The sequence below is a fragment of the Puma concolor genome, chromosome B1, assembly GCF_028749965.1.
Source record: "Puma concolor isolate L17-30 chromosome B1, mPumCon1.1.hap2, whole genome shotgun sequence".
Classification (NCBI taxonomy): domain Eukaryota; kingdom Metazoa; phylum Chordata; class Mammalia; order Carnivora; family Felidae; genus Puma; species Puma concolor.
The window spans coordinates 133431310-133453682 of NC_141670.1; the positions used below are offsets into that span (position 1 = coordinate 133431310).

General features: G+C 37.4%; 1 protein-coding gene across 8 annotated transcripts in view; it reads left to right on the forward strand.

The window, feature by feature from the left end:
- FAM13A (family with sequence similarity 13 member A) overlaps positions 1-22373 on the forward strand; it is a 348053-nt gene that overhangs the window by 24431 nt on the left and 301249 nt on the right. For all 8 annotated transcript variants that reach the window (XM_086704590.1, XM_086704594.1, XM_086704588.1 and 5 more), the window contains exon 3: positions 6562-6771. In XM_086704590.1, coding sequence (XP_086560716.1) covers positions 6562-6771 — 210 coding nt within the window. The remainder of the gene's footprint in view (positions 1-6561; positions 6772-22373) is intronic.

Consider the following 22373-nt stretch of genomic DNA (forward strand, 5'->3'; position numbering starts at 1 on the left):
CTTTAGAAGTTTTGAGAAGGACGTATTCTGAGGGAAAAGCTTGGAATTTTCATTATTTTCTATACTGAAGCAACATTTCTACATGAAAGACTCACTGCAGAGTGGAGCTGAAACTTAGTTGGAATTTTTAAAGTTAAAACTTGAGACTTCAGAGGTATTCTGTACTTTGTGCAGTTTGCTTCCTTATCTTCTGATGATTATGGGTCCATCCCCCAGCCCCCACCTGCCGCTAAGATCCTTCACTGGGAATACGTGAGAAGCACAGTGTATCTGTTCCTCTGTAGGAACGTGAATCAACTTGTGACAGGAATGGTATGGCACGTAGTTCAGACCTCAGAAGCTCAGGTGTTTGTGTTAACTGAAAAACAGCTATTTGCCCAGGTTACTAGTTATGTAGATGCCAAAATGATATTTTGTTCTGAAGACTGAAGAGCCAGGCTTGCATGTTTACTTCATAGGAGCTATCTCTGTATTTTTAGAGGATGATAAGCTACAGACAGGTAGGATTCTTAGGGAACAGCTCTGGGTTTATAACAATACTTTAAATAGGTTAAACAAAAAAGGTGCCATATACATCATGGCATGACGATGGGACCTCAGCCTGAGGATCTTGAAGACAGGTTATATTAATTTAGGATTTTGAAGGACTCAAACACTCAGTATTGATTAAAACTGTGTCCTACTGATTTAGATACAAAGGATCTCTAGGTAATTAATTTAATCTCTTAAATAAGGTTGAGTATTATTCATTTGGATACCAAAGTGTGACTACTTAAAATATTTTGGTTTTAGCATAGTCAGTGTTCTGATCTTTCATCCAACAATGACTAATAACCTCTTGGGATTACTCTTATGTAATAATCACTTTTGTTTTTAAGTTTTAAAAAAATATCGAATAGTTAATATACTTATGTAGTACAAAATACAGGAGGACATACAATTTAAAATCTCTCCCTCCAAAACCTGTCCCCTGATCATTCATTATCAGTATTACTTCCCAGTAATAGTATTGCTTCACTAGTGTCTGATATATTCCTATGAAGATATTTTATGAATATATAATCATATATGCATATCTTCTTTTTTCCCTTTGAACATAAATATAGCATATCATCCATACTGTTATGAATCTTTATAGAAAGTCATTTAGCAGTATATTGTGGAGATCTTTCCATATCACATAAAGAGCTTTATTCATGTAATTATTTTTTCCCCTTGTACAATGTTTGACTGTATGTATTATTTCTTTAAGCAGTCACATGGTGATGAATATCGAATTTTACCCAGTCTTTTGCTATCTATAAACAATGATTCAGTGACTAAACTTTAACATGTGTCATTTCAAGCACTATGAGTGTATCTGTAGACTCCTGGGTCAGAGGATATGTGCATTTATAATCAACTCTAAGAGTTGAACGAGTTAAATTCACAGCATCAGTGTATGAAATTTTGACAAAATATGAATTAGATATTCTGTTTCATGTTACCCATAGTTCTACCTTAACAGGGTGTATTCAGGTAATGCAAACTAAATATTTTAATGGGCTAAATCATTCATTCTTAATTAGGAATGTAAAATAGAAAATCTATTCTTAACTAGAAATGGGAAATAGAATTTCTAGTGGAATATTTTCAGAATATCCATCCCTTGATGATAGTTTAGATCCATGGAATCTGAATCTTGGCTTGGCAAGCTAAGGTAGGTAGGGCACCTACCCTATATTTTGAAAGGCCACATAGTTAATTACTGTGTAGACAACTAAAAGGTCCTTATTGTGTCTGAAACTATCATGTTAATAAACCAAAACCCTTGTATAAGTTTGAAGGGTAGTATAAAGTTTGTGAGCAAGATACTTCAATTAGTTTCATTAATTTTTTTTTACATCAATAGATATTTATTGTGTATTACTGTGTATTACACAATATAATAGGCACTCCATCAGGAATGATTGGTTGTATCATTTAAGCCTAGGTAGATACTGGGGTCGTACTTTGATGTTTAATATAAATGGAGACCTTTAATAACTTCAGGGAAAACTCTTTGTTATAAAAGAATTTTAGGACAAAAAGGGTTTGTTAAGGTTTATAGGAAGGCTTTTAAAAAGACTCTGAACTTTTTTCTTTACATATTTTGCCTTTTTAAAAATTTTTTTTCCCATTGGAAGGAAAATATTACAAGTTATAAGGCATATCATTTTCACACTATTTTAAAATAACTAATCTTGTTGACAATGTTACTGGATTCCTTTAGCATGAAGATACTGTGGAATGTACCATTTTAAATAGTGTAGGACTCTCCATCTACCACCAGGTGGCAGAATATGCTCATGTACTGTCCTAGTACTTTCTGGGCCAAAGTGTTCCAGTTTAAAAAAAAAAAAAAAAATTGTTTATTTTATTTTTGAGAGAGCACGAGTGGGGGAGGGGCATAGAGAGAGGGTGACACAGGATCCAAAGCAGGTTCCAGGCTCTGAGCTGTGAGCACAGAGCTCGACGCGGGGTTCAAACTCACAAACCATGAGAACATGACCTGAACCAAAGTTGATGCTTAACCAAATGAACCACCCAGGTGCCCCCCCTTTTTTTTTTTAATTTTTTTTATGTTTATTTTGCAAAGCATGCCAGTTAAGAAATTCTGACTTATGGCACACTTAGTTTCTAACGACATATGCATACTATTTTGAAATAAATACCTCAGTTGTATGGAAAAGTGACAATCAATGGTGTAGATACATTTTAGTTTATATAATTCTTTCATTTTTAAACCAATAATTAAGTTATTGCTTCATGATGTTTATCCCATAACCCCTGAAATCGAATATAAAGGAATCCCAGAAATATAGGAGAGTAACTCCACAAAGCCTTCTAACATCTCCTTCCTCTGGACATTTCTTTTAAAATCATCTATTTCCTAAGAATTTAGAGTAGGAAAATTGAGAGATTGCATAATCTGGTAAGCCTCATGGGTACTGGATATATTATAAATCCATAAGGGGCTTTTTAAGAAACTGTATGGATCTTTTCCCCAGAGTATAATGGAGCCTTGTCCAAGGGTAAATTGTCCCTAGTTGAAAATCACTGGGTATAAGAATTGTTTGGGTGAGAGATGTTTTTGAGGGGAGAGGGTCATACAAACAAATGAAATAGGGTCAGAAAAAAATAACTGAGAAGCATTAAATGACTTCCATTTATACCTTATCTCTCCACCAGTAAAGGCCAGTGGGATCAGGGACCTTGAAAACCAAAGCTAGTTCTTGGAGCTGGGTAGTTATTTTCGAATAACTGGAAATATTTATTTGAGGGAAGGGTCAAAAAGCCTTGTTGGAAAAGAAAACCTTAAGGTCAAAGCTAGAAAAACACTGTGAAATCAGGTCCAAGAGGCATTTTCTGGCCAAGAAAAAGCTGCAGAGCTGGGTAGATACAGGACTGGGATGCAGAACTCTAAATTTTCATGATTTGGGCCTTGGGATGGGATTCTCTTTTGGGGGTGCTATCTGCTTGATGGCAGTACACAATTGTGAAGTTATAGATAAAGCTGGTAGAATGGAAGAAATAAACCTTGAAAGCTTTAAAAATGAGTTAAACAGGAAGTCTCTCAATAACTGATATTCTTCAATATTCAAGAGAATGTCTTATCATAATAGTTAACTGTTGCTGTGTAACAGATTACCCCAAAGCACAGTAGCTTTAAAACAGCAGTATTTATTATCTCAGTTTCTGTGGGTCAGGAATCTGGGCACGGTTTAGTTGTGCTTTCTGTCCTGGGTCTCTTATAAAGCTGCAGTCATAATAGTACTTGACTAGGAGAGGGTTCACTTCCAAGTTCACTCACGTGGTTGTTAGCAGGATTCAGTTCCTTGTGGACTGTTGACCTGAGGGTCTCAGTTACTCACTGGCTGCTGTCCAGAAACTGCCCTCAGTTCCTTGCCACATGGACCTCTTCATAAAATAGCTAACAAAATAAAAAGCAGCTGATTCATCAGAGTGAGCAAGCCAGCAAAGCCAGAGAGAGAGAGAAGTAAGATGAACGTCAGTCTTTTATAACCTAATTTCAAACACGAGATTAGAACCTTAACATAATTTTGTTTGTTATATTCTGTTAGAAGCAAGTCATTAGATCCAGATCACAGGTGAGGGGAAGGGATTACACATGGGTGTGGAAACCAGGAGATGGGCATCACTAGGGTGATTTGAGAAGCTGCCTACCACACATACTGGCTGGTATTTCCTCTCATTACATGGTGCCCTGGTCATATTGGTTGTTAAATACTTCAAATATCCTCTCTGGTTTCCCAAACTTTTGTCAAAATTGGAGCTAAAATTCATGTCAACTTTTGATATCCAAATTATAAACACACACACACACACACACACGTGTATAAATATGTGCATATATGTATATACACATATAGTTATAAATATACATACATATACATTATGCAGATATCTTGGGGCTCCTGGGTGGCTCAGCCGGTTAAGCCTCCCACTGTGGCTCAGGTCATGATCTCATGGTTCGTAAGTTTGAGACCCACGTCAGGCTCTGTGCTGACCGCTCAGAGCCTGGAGCCTGCTTCGGTTTCTGTGTCTCCCCTTCTCCCTGCCCTTCCCCTGCTTGCACTTCGTCTCCTTCTGTATCTTAAAAATAAATAAACACTGAAAAAAATTGATAAAAAAATAATAAAATAAATGCAAACATCTTACCAGCCTATGAACTCTGTAAGGATAATGGTAGTGTTTGAATTTATTTTTTCAAAGATTTTTTTTTAAGTTTCTTAACACAATGCAAAGTACTCATTAAATATTTTTTAAGTTGAAGGGTTCATAAAATTTTTTATCAAATTACAAATTAAAATGAAATTAGCTTTCTTCTTTTTCTTTAGAAAGAACAATACAACTAGCATGTAAGAGAAAGAAGCGAAAGCTGATATAAACAAACAACTTACATCTGAATAATTCTAATGGGCTTCAGTGCCCTAAGTCATTGCTAAATTTCACCATTAGACTCTCAAAAGAAGAGTGGTGCAGTTGAGTCCTTGGGTTGCTCTTTACTAGAAAGATTGTTTCTTATACCTTCAGCATGCCTCCACAGGCTGGCTTACTTTCTTACATGGTGTTCTGTCTCCTTAAACCCCAGTACACTGAGCTGGAAATCATTACCTTTCCCCTGAACCTGGTACTGTCTCTCACCCCCACTTCACCTTATCCTTTACAGTGCTTTTTCCTGGATTCCTCGTTTGTAAACCTTAAAATTACCTTTCAACTCTTCCTTATTTCCTTTTTGTACTAAGTTACCAAATCATCTTTTTTCTCTACTTTTCACTTCCTTCCCACCAGAATCTGTCTTACTGCCTTAGAGTAAAATGTGGTTCCCTAAGGCAAGCTTTCTGCCCTCTCCGTTCTCTACTTAGCTAGCAAGATCCTCCTTACCCCTTGATTTTATCATGTTCCCCCTACTCCTTAATGCTCTCATGATAAAGTCTTCGCTTGTTTTTCAAGTAGGCTCTATGCCCATTGTGGGGCTCAGTCTCATGACCCTGAGGTCAAGGGTCACATGCACTACCAGCTGAGCTAGCCAAGAGCCCCATGTCTTCACTCTTGAACTTGATATTTGTGGCTCTATCCCATTTCTTCCATTTTATTACCCTATCACTCTTTGACAAAAACTTTCCACACTTTCATCTGTTTATCTTCCTTTATGCTGTCCTGTCTATGCAATTCATATATTCATTCTTTCTCAAGGATGAATCACGGTCTTCTGTGTCCTGCTGCTTAACCCTTTGAGGGCCCTTTTTAGGAAAAAGAATACAAAATTAAGAATACAGAATTAGGGACAGAACATTGGAAAGAGCCTAAATAAATGAGGGACCCTGAAGCTTGAACTGCATTAGCTTCACAGTTCATCAGCCCCAGTCTTCCTGATGCTTTTGCCAAAGATGGTGCACAGCAGCCAAAGGCTCTTTTATGGAGGCTTCTCTGCTGCTCCAGCCGACAATAAGATCCCCCATCAATTGGGGGACGGCAAGGATCTTGTCTTATACTACCTTATAGTCTCATAGAGTGTTATCCTCTGAATTTAGTGATCACAAAGGAAATATTTCTTATTTATTACAAAGGTAATCACATACAGTTAAGTTTCTCACATATGTGTTGTTTTGTTTTTTTGTTTGTTTGTTTTTTTTTTCACATAGTTGTTTTCAAAATGCTAAGGTGCTGTTGGAGCCCAGGGTCAGTTTCTGTTATGTACTACAGAAGGTTATAAATGCAGTTTCTTTGTAGAAGAGCATTTGTTCTAGTTTTCTATGTGTCCTAACCTTGTTTTTAGAGGTCAGCTTTTATCACAATCCTATATGATCTTTTTAGTTGATACATAGTAGATTTGAAAATTTATTATTCTAGCAAAGCATTTTTATAAAATATGAACATCTCCCAGTAGGTGATAATTATTTGGAAAATCCTGCACTGAAATTTATTTTCTGTTGTTGTTATGGTTCTTTAGAGTTTTAGTGTCTGTTTGTGAGAGACCTCTATTTCTTTTCTTGCATGTCTGCTCACCTGCCCCAGGACTCACCCAGGAAGGCCTTTTTAGGGTGAATGGCAACGTAAAGGTGGTGGAACAGCTCCGATGGAAGTTTGAGAGCGGAGTGCCGGTGGAGCTCGGGAAAGACGGGGACGTCTGCTCAGCAGCCAGTCTGTTAAAGCTCTTCCTGAGGGAGCTGCCAGAGCGCGTGATCACCTCGGCCCTACAGCCTCGATTCATTCAACTCTTCCAGGGTTAGTGCACTTAAATACGTCCAGCACTTCAGGCGGCTTTATGTTTTGGTTAAAACTAAGCCTTTAAATATTAAACACCTAAATTTCAAATATTAAGAGAAACTTTTAAATATTAGTGGTTTCTCCACAACATCCATTTTTCTATTTTACTCTAGGCCCTCATTTTCTACCCTAAAATAATACTAAACGGATTATGAAATGCCACCATTAAGTGTACTAATACTGAAAAACTCTAATGTTTGTGGGCCAGAGAAATTCTTTTCTGGCGAGTAGCTATCATAGAAGGAGTGGAAATAAGGCATTAAATTCTGTAGGAGATATTAATTAAGTTGTATTTGGTTAGTGACCTTTGAGACTGGAGGGTCAACAGTGGGCTGTGTTTCTCGCCTAAGCAAGATTGAGTCCTAAAACAATTGTGTTCCTTTTACACAACTGGAGGAAAATTGATTTTTGATTGCATGATGAAGTGATCTTAAGTGAAGAAACTTCATTTTTTTTTGTTTTGGTATTTTTATTTATTTTTTTAATTTACATCCAAGTTGGTTAGCATATACACAACAATGATTTCAGGAGTAGATTCCTTAATGCCCCTTACCCATTTAGCCATCCCCCCTCCCTCAACCCCTCCAGTAACCCTCTGTTCTCTATATTTAAGTCTTTTATGTTTTGTCTCCCTCCCTGTTCTTATATTATTTTTGCTTCCCTTCCCCTATGTTCATCTGTTTTGTATCTTAAAGTCCTCATATGAGTTAAGTCAAGGTAGTAACTATAGGCATAATCATTATTTAGTTCTCCTTCCTAAATATAGTAAGAACAATGATTTAGTCTTGAAAAGCTATTTTATTCTTATTTTTGCCAAGTTAGAGTGAAAAAGAGAAAATATATTTGTAAGAGTGTTAATTGCCAGATTAAAAAGGATGTTACTTAAAGCCACATTCCTCTAAAGTAGCAGAGTAATTATTCTCATGTAGTATATGTACTAAAGAATGGGTATGCTAGAAGGCCATGTTGTACGTTGTATTCTATTTGAAAAATCATGATTATATATGAAAGTACAAAATACAGAACCATTTGTTCTGGTTATTTCAGTATTTTAAGCTTTCTATATCAGTAAGTGCAAGTGACATATTGGAGGCTTGTTCATTAGAAACTGAACTTTCTGAGGCACCTGGTGACTCAGTCGGTTAAGCTTCCTACTTCGGCTTAGGTCGTGATCTCACAGTTCGTGAGTTCGAGCCCCTCATCAGGCTCTGTGCTGACAGCTCAGAGCCTGGAGCCTGCTTCAGATTCTGTCTCCGTCTCTCTCTCTCTGCCCTTCCCCAGCTTGCACTCTGTCTTTCTCTCTCAAAAACAAACATTAAAAAAAAAAAAACTAAAAAAAACCAAACAACTTTTTCACGTTTACATGTGTGAGGATTTCAAGGGGGTAAACATTACTCCCTAAATGATTCTGGTAAGGAATATATTATCCTTGTCATGGAGATATTAAATTTCTGAAAATCATTTAAATATAATTAAATGATTAAATATAAATGATATATAATATAATATATAATATAATATAATATAATATAATATAATATAATATAATATAAATGATAAATATAAAAATAAATGATTAATTAAATAAATTTCTGAAAATCATTTAAAAATAATTGCTACAAAAGCTAGTTGAATATTTAAATATGTGCTTTATACAAAATAATTAAGAATCAAATATATAGTATTAAGAATCTTTATTAATATTATGTCTTAATATTAGATACTAATATTAATACTTGTGAATACTTGTGAATTTTAAAAGGTTTTATCACGTTTCTTAGAACAGCTTACATTTGATTAGGAGAATGCACTGTTTTATTTTTATTAATTACATTGTAGTGATATTTTGTAATAATTTTGGTCTTTGTACAATATGTTTTCATTCATGACCTCTTTCCCTGATGGCCAAAAAGCAAATGCTGTCATTTTAAACGTAAGACTGGCTATATACTCAAGCAGTTGTGTGATTATGCACAAATAACAAATTCTAAATGGGGCAGAGACCCTAACATTTGCCTTAGTGGTGGTAGTCTCTCATTTCCTGAAAACCTCTGGGGCTACATCTGATAGGTTCAATAAAGGAAGTATTAATGAAGGTACCTACTAGGGATAAGCTGCTAAGTGAGGGGAGGAAATAAAGTATGCTTTAGGTATCAGACAGTATAGCCTCTTGAAAATAAATTTTTCTTTCCTAATTCAGGTGGTGGAAAAAGAAAGAAAAGCAGTGGTGCTTCTGTCGGTTTCTGCTGTATTTGGTATTCTTAGAGAAGAGGGTACACGTGACAACAGGTCACTCGAAAGCTGGAAGTGGCAAGGCTCTTCACAGACTCAGTAAAGGCAGAAGTTACACTTGGCCAGTTATATTCTCCTCTCCCCTTTTTCACTAGACATTATTTTGATAAAACTTCCTTAGTAAAAACTACCCTGCTTTTATATTTCAGTCCTCATGACAACAGATTAAGCAGCTTTTAGATTCTGTCACAACCCTCTGCCAGATTTCTTTTCTAAAAAGTGTTAAGGGCCTTTGAGTTCTATCCTGTGTAAAGAGCAAGCTATTTGATCATTGAACATACTTAGTTTTCCAGATCAAGATCCTCTCTTTCATGCTTTACAGAATTCTGGAGCCTCAACTAGGTATTTTTTCAAGACATTGAAGCTAAACCAACAGTTGCATTGAGGATAGTCTGAATGCTGCATGGAAGCATCCCTGCTGCTCTAGGTCATCTTTTGATCATGTAAACCAACAATGACCTCTGGGTGGAAGGACACCATTGAGATTCTTTCACTAATAACAGATTTTCAACTTTAGACTTGACTGAGGTCTGAAGTTCTGAGATTCTATTTTAGGTTAGCATACCAAGATTTCTGCATACCAGATGTTTATCAAAAACTTCCAACTAAAGTTGACGTCTGCCAGAACCTTTTGCTTGAGTCAAAGCCCTGGTTTAGACAATTCACACTGAAGAGAGGCCATAAAGGACTTGAGTGATCATCCTTTCTTGTTGCCATGTTAAACTTCCCTCCCACTGCGACCACTCACTTTTCTTGATTGAGGTTTTAGCTTAATTGCCTCAGCTTGGCAATGTTCCATTTTTTTTTTTCTTATCCTTATCTTGGTGGGCCAGTAACATGTCTAGTTTTTATTTTAACAATCGCACATATGTTTTGGGAATAGATGTGGATTGCAAGCAATAAAAAGGTTTTAGGATAGCATTCATTTCATTTAGGATTAACTAGAAACCCCTTTATCTGAAAGTTCCCTGTTAGAAATCTTCTGTAATATAAATACAAGTATCTCTATGTCACAACAAAATTTTTTTTTCTTACTTGGTGAGTTGGAATTGGATCAGTCCATCAATATTTATTTAGTACCTTCTACTTGGATACAGAATGATACCAAGAAATAAAAGATTAAACATCCTGACTTAAAGGAGTGTGTGATTGGAGGAGGTAGAATGTGTGTGGTATACATTCTACAGTTCTTCAAATGAGTATTAAGAATATCCTGTCAGTGGTAACAAGAGAGGGGAAATCAGTCTGGATTATGGTGGTCAGAGAACACTTTGTGGAAAAAGTAAACTGGGGTGCATAAGATGACTTTGGATGGAGAGGAAAATCATCCAGGTGAGGAAAAGGGCACGAACACAAAAACATTGTCCGTGGAAAAGAGAAATGTCTGGCAGAGCTGTCAGTAGGTAGCTACAGGAGATTAGCACATGATATTGCCTAAAAAGTAGAAAGAGACTAGATGGTAGAGCGTATCGAATGTTAGGTTAAGGAATCAATATTAACCTACAAACAGTAAATTTTTGAAGAAAGAAGTCATAGGATGGAAGCAGTATTTTAAGTGATGCTATGTAAGATGGATGGATGGGAAGAGGCTGCATGCAGGGAGAATATCTAGAAGACTGGCAGAAACGGAGGTCTCCATGCTAAGGACCTGTCTCTGACAAATAATTGGCAGTGGAATTTTTTTTAATTGAGGTAAATACATGTAATATAAAATTGACTATTTACCCACTTTTACCTGCACACCTCTGTGGCATTAAGTGCATTCCTATCCATCTCCAGAACTTTCTCAGCATCTCAACAGAAACTGGTAATGGAATTTTAAAGAAAACATAAACAGAACAGGGTGGCCAATAGTTAGATAATGAGATTAAGAAAGGGGTCAAAGATAACCAGAAGGTTTTGAGTTTATGTGACTTAAAGAACGGGAGGGGTAGTGTGGTGGCTGGATCCTGATGCCCATACCTCTGAGGAGGGCCACAGGGCCAGAAGGCCAGTTTGTCACACTGTTGTGAATAGAAACTAATAAATCAGGAAGAAAGTTTTAAGACTAGGTTGAAGTAGCACCAGGGAGAGCTCCCTGCTAACTCAGTGCTTTGAGGAGACCCAAGGCAGCTGTTTTTTGTTTTGTTTTATTTTTGTCTTCAGTAATTCAGTCTTTTCTGTCTGTACCGAGGGTGGGTCCTTTACTTATTAAAATGCTTCCGCCTGTCAGACCTGATCTTTTGTCCCGAAAGGAAGCATAGACATGAACTTTCTAGGAACGTTTTGTGGCTGACGAATGCTCCTTCCCTATCTCCAGGTAGGATCTGGGACTTATGCCAAAGACTCAAATGCTATTAGCTTGGTAGGTTCTGGTGATCTCTTTATTAATTGTCTATCTCAGATCCAGCTGTTGCTATTGAAGAAGGAAGAGAGATCCTGGTGTGGCATCTTGACAATTGGTCCATTAATAACAGATAATGAAAGTCACAAGGGGAAGGTACTTATTGGGCCATGAAGAGGAGCTTATTTTAAATAGATGAATAAAATGAATGTCAGTGCTTAGGAGAAAGGGATGAAGGCTAAAGATGTGAATTTTATAGTCCTCTATGTAGACTCATCCAGACAAAAGAAATTTATTTTATCACCACAGTTCTGAAGGCTGGAAGTCCAAGATCAAAGTGCCTACAGGGGTGGTGTCTGATAAGACCTCCCTCCTTGGCTTGCAGATGATACCTTCTCACTGTGTCCTTATATGGCTCACCTCTGTGAGCTCTCCTGGTGTCTTTTCCCTTTCTTACAAGGACACCAGCACGTTGGATTATGATCCTGCCTTTGTGGCCTCATCTGACCTTAATTACCTTAAGGCCCTATCTCCAAATACAGTCAGTTTGGGGGTTAAAGCTTCAACCTGTGTGTTTTGTATGGACAAAGTTTAGTCCATAACACTGTTTTTAAAAATGTATGGCAATTGATAGGTATATGAGTAAAAAGTAGCAAAATCCTGTAGTGGATGCTAATTAGGTGAGACATTACTACAGAATTGATGTTTTTGTTCTAGAAGTTTTAAAGGACTAGCACACCTAGAAGTAACAAATGAATTTAAAATAAATGATCTGCCATGGGAAAACTTTTTATGGGGGTATTTTTCCTTTATATAGATAATTTCTTGTGTGTTTTCTGTCCCTGTTTTAATATTCTCTTTAAGAATTTATGTCTTTTCGTGGTAATAATAGATGCTGAGTACCTACTCACTATTCAGTTTAATAGCTGCAGGTGTTTTATTTATATAGTATCTTTTGATTCCAGCACCAGCTCTAATAAGGTATAGGCAGGATAATCTTCATTTTTAAGAAAGAAATTCTAGCACATGGCTTAGAGCAGAAGATCTGGATCCTTTCTGACTAGTTTCAAATCTCCATTTGCCTTTTGTTAGCTGCATGAATATGATCAAATGAACCTTGTGCCTTAGTGATTAGCTATCTATTGCTATGTAACAATTGTTCTAAAACTTAGTGGCTTAAAACTACAGTAAACACTTATTTTCCTTCACTGTTTCTGTGGGTTGGGAGTTTAGGTGTGATTTAGCTGGACAGTGCTGGTTCAGAGTCTGCCAGGAAGTTGTGGTCCAGAACCGTCAAGGGCTGCAATTATCGGAAAGCTTAACTGGGGCTGGAAGATGTGCTTCCAAGGCAGTTTAGTGCTGCCTTACGTGGCTTACGTGGCTGGCAGTTTAGTGCTGGCTCTTGGTGAGAGGCCACAGCTCCGTTTTCTGTCAATCTCTCCCGTTGGCTGCTGGCTGGCTTCCCTTGGTATGACCAACTCGAAAGAGATGAAAGCCATCCTTTCAGTGACTGAGCCTCAGAAGACAAGCAGCACCATTCGTACCATGTTCTATTCATGAAGATCAAGTCATGAATTTGGCCTGTATTCAAGGGGAGGAGGATTTGGTGCCCTCTTTTAAAGGGGAAAGTGTCAGGCTTTGTGGACATTTTAAAACCACCACTCCTAGTTTCCCTAGCCTTTCCTTAACTTTAAAGTAGTATTTACTTCCTGAGCTTATTGGGGAAACTGAGATTATCCATGCAAAATTGAGAACAAAAATAAATAAATATTTAATAAATGTTAAGCCATTTAATAAATGGTAAGCTGTGGCAGCCCGTAAGAATTACCTGGGAAGCTTTGAAAATTCCCAGAGATCAAGTCCTGTCATATGCCAATTAAATCATCCTCTATAGAGAATGGGATGTAGGAATCCACATTTTCTTAGTAGTCTTCCTTCCCCCATGATTATGTCCCAGTTCATCCTCAGCCTGTGCCTCTGCCCTTTGTTTTCTTGATTATAAGAAGGCAAGCCATTTAGTGCAGTTCCCCCCACTTCTTTACTTTCAAGCTTAACCCTGGTCTCTTTACCTTTTCTGTATCCTACCTTTTCCATCTCTTAAAAAAAAAAAAATCACAAAAGTGTTATAGAAGAATAAGTACACCTCCTGCCTAATAATTAGGAAAGAGTAGAAAAGAGTAACAAAAGGCCACAGTTTGGGGTTCAAATAAGGATTTCAAAATTCTTACCCAAATTAATTGAAACTACTTGTATTTTTTATTATTGGTTGAGTTGGCAAATCACACAAGATGGACTTGGGAATGTTTTTGTATTGACTGCCAGTTAATTTTTATTTTGTTTGTTATATCATTTTAATGGAAATTGAAGCCTGCAAATAAACATTGCCTGTTATGTATGTGAAATTGTCAATTAAAAAATTCCTTCTAGGACTGCCTGGGTGGCTCAGTTGGTTAAGTATCTGACTTCTGATGTCAGCTCAGGTCATGATCTCACCGTTCATTGAGTTCAAGCCCCACTTCAGGCTCTGCACTCACAGTGCAGATCTTGCTTAGGATTCTCTCTCCCTCTCTCTCTCTGCTCCCTCCCCTTCTCATGATCTCTCTCTTCTCTCACTCACTCACTCAAAAATAAAAATTTCTTCTCAATTTTTGAGGTGAAGGCATTAGCTTTACTATTGCTCCCATAAAAAATTAGAGTACTGTCCTGCCAGCAATGAGCTTCCAGTTTTGTTTGGGAATAGAAGAAGTAATAGTGAGCCAGGATACACGGAATAGGAGTAGGGTTGAGAAGGGAAGGGATCCCTTCTAAAACAGATGATCAGAGGAAGGTAGTACTTCACTTGGGCTTTGGATGACTGGTAGAATTCCCATAGGTAGTGTGTAATCTAGGAAGAGAGGATTACATGAACAGAGGTGTTTGGAAAACAGGCACATGATTCCAACAGTAAGTGTAGTGAATGTGTTGGGTGGGATGTAAATCTAGTTGGATTTGGTAATCTTTCAATAAAATTAATCAAATACTGAAATGCCAATTCCTAAGTAACTTTATTACTTTCATTAAAATACATCTTCATTCTCTTGGACATATTTTTCCTTTATTAAAAGAAATTGTTTTATGTAATAGATGCATGTAGTTCTTTAACAAAAATGAAATTCAGAGACTAGTAAGGAAAACCAGCCAACCCCTACACACCCTTTGGAAGTCCTCAATTCTTTCCTAGAGGAAATCAGATTTCATTTATTTAGCTGTTCCTTGGTATTTGCTTCCATTTGATAATATTCTTACAATGTTATATCTTAATTTCTTGCAGACATTATCTCATCACTTCTGCTTATGAAATATGTAGAATTAGCTGTTACATTGTCTCTTCCAATGAGCAATTTCTCCCAGTAGTGTTGTATCACAAGTTTAGTTGATGTCCTAATTAATATTTGACTTGTTATGACTACATAAGGGTATGTGTGTGTGTATGTGTGAGATGTTATGTGTCTTACATTTTCACTCACATAATTTTCTATAAACCTATCTGCAGATTTTTTTCAAACTGCAAAAATTTTCCAATAAATCCACTAACCTTTCAAAGCTATTCAAATAATTTATCAATTCTTTATTTCTGGGGAGATTCCTCTTTGGCCCCTTTTCTTCTGTTCCCATCTAATTTGGTTGCAGGGCTGATTCTGAGAATCTCTTACCTGTCTTCCTTCTTGGACCTGCTATTTCCCAGAGTCTTTTTTTCAGTGCATTGTTCTCGGCACTCTAAGTCCATCCTATGTGGAAAATACCCTCTTTGGGTCTTTGAAATTATCCTATGTTATCTTTCTTTTTCTTTTTTTGAGGCAAAATTAGTAGATAACATTATATTAGCTTTTCCCCAAGTCCCTCCCCTCTGAAAACCACCAGTCTGTTCTCTGTATCTATGAGTTTGGTTTGTCTTATTTTTTATATTCCACATATAAGTGATATCATATATATTTGTCTTTGTGTTACATATTTCACTTAGCATAATACCTTCGAGGTACATCCACATTGTTGTAGATCACAAGATTTCCTTTTTTTCATGGATGAGTAGTATTCCTTTGTATAGTGTCAGTGTGTGTGTGTGTGTGTGTGTGTGTGTGTGTGTGTGTGTGTGTGTGTCTTTATCCATGCATCTGTTAACCTTTAGATTGTTTCTATGCTTTTCAACCACTATTTCTTCAAATAATTTTTTCTGCCCCCTTTCTTTTTCTTCTCCTTCTGGGCCCTCTATAAGGGAGATGTTATTCACTTTATGTACTGTAGGACCCTTAAGCTATCTTCCTTTTTTTTTTTTTTTTTTTTTAATTCTTTTTCCTTTTTGCTGCTCTGTTTGGGTGATTTTTGGTGCCTTGTCATCTACGTCAGTGATCCACTCTTGTATTTAGTCTAGTCTGCTTTTGAACAGTTCTAGTGTATTCTTCAGCTCAGCTGTCATATTCTGCTCTGTGACTTCAGTTTGGTATTTTGCTATGTTTTCTGTCTTTGTTGAAGTTCTGTGTTCTTCCATGCTTCAAGTTTTATAAGTATCTTTATGACTATTGCTCTGATTTATCAAGTAGTTTTTTTTTTTAATCTCCATTTCATTGAGGTCTTTTTCTGAGGGTTTGCCTTGTTCTTTTAGAACATATTCCTCTGCTTCCTCATTTTGTTTGACTTTTCTCTGTTAATTTCTACATATTAGGCAAAATAGCTACCTCTCCTAGTCTTGAAGGACTGGCCATGTGTGGAAGTTGGCCCACAGGGCCCAGATGTGTGATTCCCCCCTGGCTTCTAGAGCCAGGTGCTCAAGGGGCATCCCATGTGTGGGCTGCATGCACCTGTAGCTGTGGCACAAGGGGCAGGGAATTCACCTACTTGGCCTGATGGTTCTGTGGCAGCAGTATACCTACCAGTGCTAGCAGGTTAGAGAGTACCAACATAGCACCAACTACCACTTGTACTACCAAGGTAGAATAACACAAAAATTGCACCTGCCAATGGCTCCATCCCCAGAGAGTCTCAATAGGTTCCTGTCTCTCCAGCAGAGGCTTTAAGACTAGCAAGTGGATCTTCTTCACATAAGGTCTAGGTACTATTCATACTACTTGTGCACTGGATTTTGGGGCAAATGAATCTGCATACATACCCTTTGAGAGTGGGTTCTCCATTCTCTACAGCTCTATGGTTCTTCTGGATGTAAGCCCTCTTGGTTTTCAAGGTCAGATGCTTTGGCAGCCTATCTCTCTATTGTAGGTCCCAAGGGTTGGGGTGCCTGATGTGGGACACAAATTCCTTGCTTCTCAGGAAAAAGTCACATATTTTTGAAATCCCTCTGTATTGTGGGTTCCTGTACCTGAAGTGGGTTTTTCTGTGGGGGGGGGGGGGGCTAGAATGTCTCTGTCTCTCCTACCCATCTCAGTGTGCTTCTTTCATACTTGTGCAGTTGCTGTCACACTGTTTCTCAGGTCTTTTTCAGAGGAAATTGTTCCATATGTAGCTTTAGATTGGTTGTGTCTGTGGGAGGAGATAGTTTCAGGATCTTTTTATATCACCGTCTTGAATGCTTATTGTCTTATCACTGTCTTTTAATTCTATTTCCTATGCAATTTTCTCAACTTTATTTTCCAAGCTTGTTTTTTAAATTTTAGTTTTTATATTGTTAATATCCAAAATATTAGTGCTATTTCTTTTTCAAAGCACTCTATTCTTTTTATAGAATCCTATTCTTAACTTATCTTTCTGAGGATAACAGCAAGTTTGTTGTTGTTGTTGTTGTTGTTGTTTATAGTTTTCTTTTCCTTATATTTGTGTTGTGGGATTTCTTGCATTTCTTCATGTAAACATGGGTGATCTTGGATGATAGGATTTAAGAGAAACATTTGTATATGGGGACAGTGGGCTTGTCTACTGATACACTTTGCTTTAGGAGGATTAGATAGTGGGTATAGATTGAGGGAAATGTAGCCTATTTGATTTGGGGACCCACAAATGTCTATACGTGGACATAGTTTTCTCTTCATCCATCTTGTTCCTCAAGAGCACGGAAGTAGGAAGTGTGCTAATGCGCCCATTCTTTCTAAGCAGGTTTTCACTGGTCCTCAGATTTTCAATTATGCTCCTTGCTCTAGCCCTTCACTATCTCCAGAGTGTAAGAATCCATTGACATTATCCATGGACTAAGCCTCAGCCCTCCTGCCTAACCGCATGCTTGCCTGGATGTACAGGGTGGTGGAGGCTCCTGTGAGCCTTGACAGGCCTTCGAACAGACTGGGGTTTTCAGTCCCTTGCATTCACTTCCAAATGTCTTTGAAATCTCATCTCCCTCTCTCTCCTCTGCTGTTCTTTTTTTGCCCTTTTTTTGTGCGTATACTTTTTAAACATCTTTTACTGTCATTTTAGTGGGTTCTTGGGAAGCAGATTTAATTAGATAAATACAAGTGATCAATCCTTTTCTTAAAATGGACATTCTCCCTTTCCTTTTTCTCCCCCTGTACTTGATTTTAAATGGAACAGAATTTTATAGTAGCAGCTGTGCAAACAATATGTGAGAGTTACAAGCCTGTGAATTTTAGTTTATGAGAATTTGATAATTTAGTCAGCAACTGTTTTTTAAAGAAAAGCACCCTAATAACAGGACCATTTCAATCAGTACAATGCCTAATTGTAAAGAAACCTAATTTAATAAGCTGAGTTGTGCCTAAGATTGAGTTATGTTTTTCTTCATTACGTGAGGAATTCACCAGGGTGAGTTTGAGTTAAGCCTGTCTTTTATACATACTATGTATCATAATGCCATTTTTATTGTTGGAGGTTAGCTGAGTGGTTTTGCCTTGCAAATTTTTTTAAGTTTATTTTGAGGGAGACCGTGCAAGTGGGAGAGGAGCAGAGAGAAAGGGGGGATGGAGGATCCAAAGCAGGCTATGTGCTGACAGCAGAGAGCCTGATGGCAGAGCTCAAGTTCATGAACCGTGAGATCGTGACCTGAACCGAAGTCAGATGCTTAACATACTGAGCCACTCAGGTGCCCTGCCTTGAAAATATTACAGTACCATGCAAATGTTGGTTAGTTACAATTCTACTTATTAAGTAATCTCTTCTTGGATAGTATGAGCTCCATAGCAAGCATATGACATATTTCCTTCCCTGGGTTTAATTCCTTCTTACTGAGAAGTTCCTCTTCTTTTGAAATTATTCAACCTTCAAATTTGTTTCTACGAAAAACAGAATCATTATACTAAAACTCCATATTTAAGCCCTTTCCATTTTCATTATGTGCTTTTTAGGTTTCCTAGAAGCAATGCCAAATATATAAACTATTCCGTGTTTCTGGGCAGACCTAAACCCAAAGAGTTAAAGGTTGCCACTTGCATATTTGCCCAAGGAACCAGTCAATCAGGTTTCTGCAAGACCTCCACTGGAATAAATTGGAGGTTTCCAAACCTGACTACACATTTTGATGACATTCCGGTTGGTTCTACTTCCCTCCTAGATCCATGTGACAGGAAAACCTTATTTGTGTTTATAACCCCCCATGATATCTAAGACTGTAGATCTTGACAACTAGATGATATTTTGTTTGCTAAGTATGCATACAAATCTTTAGTTTCCTTTTTGACTGTACCAGATAACATTAAGTAGTGAGTGGGATTATGCAAACTTGGATAGAGAGCCCATGGCTAAACAGTTAATCTGCATTAGAACAACTGGTCTTGAATGTGTGTGTGTGTGTGTGTGTGTGTATGTATACTCACATGTATGTAACTTTGTAAAGATCTTTACTATTGTCAGCTGTTCTTTTTATCTTGAAGGCTTATATTTCTTAATTCTTTCATTGTCATTTTAGTAAAGTATTAGGAAAAGTAGATAAGCTTATCTTTAAAAGGTCTCCACTGACTTATACTTGATTTTATTTAGTTTTTTTTTTTAATGTTTATTTTTGGGAGAGAGAGAGGAGCAGAGTGTGAGCAGGGGAGGAGCAGAGAGAGATGGAGACTCAAAATCTCAAGCAGGCTCCAGGCTCTGAGCTGTCAGCACAGAGCCTGATGAGGGTCTCCAACTCACCAACTGGGGGATCATGACCTGAGCCGAAGTCAGACCACTGACTGAGCCACCCAGGAGACCTTTTTTATATTTTTTAAATGTTTGTTTATTTTTGAGAAAGAGACACAGAACATGAGAGGAGAGGGGCAATGAGAGGGGGAGACAGACAGACAGACAGACAGAACAGAATCTGAAGCAGGCTCCAGGCTCTGAGCTCTCAGCACAGAGCCTAACACGGGGCTCAAACTCATGAACTGCGAGATCATGACCTGAGCCAAAGTTCGACACTTAACTGAATGAGTCACCCAGGAGCCCCATCTTATACTTGATTTTAAAGCCAACATAGTTTCCTTAGAACAAATTTATTGAGATGCAATTTACACACCATAAAATTGCCCCTGTTAAAGTATACAGTGAATACATAGAACAAACTGAGGGTTGATGGGCAGTGGTTGGGGAGGGGCAGGGAAAATGGGTGATGGGCATTGAGGAGGGCACTTGTTGGGATGAGCACTGTGTGTTGTATATAAGTAATGAATTATGCAAATCTACTCCTGAAGCCAAGGCTACACTGCATACACTGTATGTTAGCTAACTTGACAATAAATTATAATAAATAATAAATAAATGAAGTATACAGTGGCTTTTAGTATATTCAGAATACAACAGTCACTACTATCTAGTTTTGAAACATTTTTATCACTCCAAAAGAAAGAAAGAAAGAAAGAAAGAAAGAAAGAAAGAAAGAAAGAAAGAAAGAAAGAAAGAAAGAAAGAAACTCACTCTAAACCCATTAGTGGGCACTCTCCTCCCTTCCTCTCCACCTCTCCCACTTCTCTCAGCCCTAGGCATGTGCTAATCTTTCTAGCTACATAAATTTGCCTAGATTTATGGGCATTTCATGTAAATGGAGTCAGTATGTGGTCTTCTGTGACAGGTTTTTTTCACTTAGTGTATGTTTCAGGTTTCATCCATGTTGGAATATCAGTACTTTATTCCTTTTTATGGCTGGTTAGTATTCTGTTGTATGAATATATCACATTTATCCATTGATGGATATTTGGGTTATTTACACCTTTTGGCTGAATAATACTGTTACGAACATTTATGTACAAGTTTTTGTATGGACATGTGTTTTCATTTCTCTTGGTATCTACCAAGGAGTGAAAGTTCTGGGTCACAGGGTGACATTGTTTAACATTTTAAGGAATGGTTTTCCAAAATACTTGTACTATTTTACATTCTCATCATCAATAAATGAAGGTTTGATTTTTCATCATCTTTGCCAACACCTATTACTATGTTTTTAATTTTAGTTATCCTTGTAGTCAAGGCAGTAGAATTTTAATAGCAGATGAATTATAAACTTGAAGAGGACAAACAGAGAGGAGACCGGTTGCTTAAGGGCCAACAAGATAATGTCTGTTGGAGATTTTTAGGATGAATTGTGAGTTGATGAAATCTCCAGTAAATTCTGCATTTTTCACTAATGTTTTTATGTGAAGAGCATCTTATTTGAGCTGGAAGAGAAAAAGAACAGCCAGTAAATTAATATATATATATAAATGTATATTATATACATTATGTGATATATATAATGTATATATTATTTGTATTAGGAAATCAACTCATGTAAAAAATGTAATGAAGTTAGGGGCACCTGGGTGGCGCAGTCGGTTGAGCGTCCGACTTAAGCCAGGTCACGATCTCGCGGTCCGTGAGTTCGAGCCCCGCGTCGGGCTCTGGGCTGACGGCTCAGAGCCTGGAGCCTGTTTCCGATTCTGTGTCTCCCTCTCTCTCTGCCCCTCCCCCGTTCATGCTCTCTGTCCCAAAAATAAATAAATAAACGTTGAAAAAAAATTTTAATAAAAAAAAATGTAATGAAGTTAAAAGAATATCAATTTGAAGGGATGACAAATGATTGGCCTGCTAGTCGCCTCTAGCTCAGCCCTAACTCTGTCAAGCTGTATTTTGAATACCACTATTTTGCTAAACCCTTGGAAATTATCAACCTTTAAACTGATTCCATAAATAATTTGAGGACTTAAGGGAGAAGGAAGCAACATCCAAAATAGACTTAAAAACTGGGTTTGTTGGTGTACCTCCTATGACACCAAATAAGTCCAGTTACAGCTGAGCATTGGATCACTAGGGCTTTAGAGGGTGGGAACTGGTGGTAAAATGATTTCCACTGAAATTACACACTTACTGTACTTTGCCTCTTTAATATAGAACTAGATTTATGGAAAGAGCCAAGCTTTGTTAGCTGGGATATTGCCAGTATTGTTAAAAATTCACATATTCTATTGTAGGAGGCTCCCTTTCCTAAGTGCTGCGATTGCTTTTTTTACTCTCCTGTGTACTGACATTCCCACATAAACAGGTTCTTTAGCTGTTAAATGCTTGTGTCTAACATCTAGCCTAGATGTGAACTCGCAGTTTTGACTTTAGATGGACTGTTTCATATGTTTCTTATCTTTTTATCTATGCCAGCTTGTCCCCATTAACAAGCACTCAGCACTCAGTAAGTGCCCACGGAATAGACTTGCTGATATACTATTTAGGCATCATTAGGAGTATTTTGTCATGGGACTGAAAAGTAAAGTATCATCAAATTCTCTTTTTATCCTACAGGCCTTTGCCTTTCCATGCAGGTTCATTCTGGGAGCCAGGAGTATCAGTGTAGATATTGGCTAATTTGTAGTAAACACACCTGTGAGTCTTGTAGAATCTAATCAGAATAAGATTTGTAGTTTCATTAATATCTAAGAATAGACCGCACTTGATTAAATTTTATTAGTCACTTTATCATCACACCCTTTGAGAAATTTGTGTGAGGCCTTGAGAACTTTGTCATTGGCAAGGATTCTAAGAGAGCTGTAAAAATAGAACCTTTACTTTTACATAG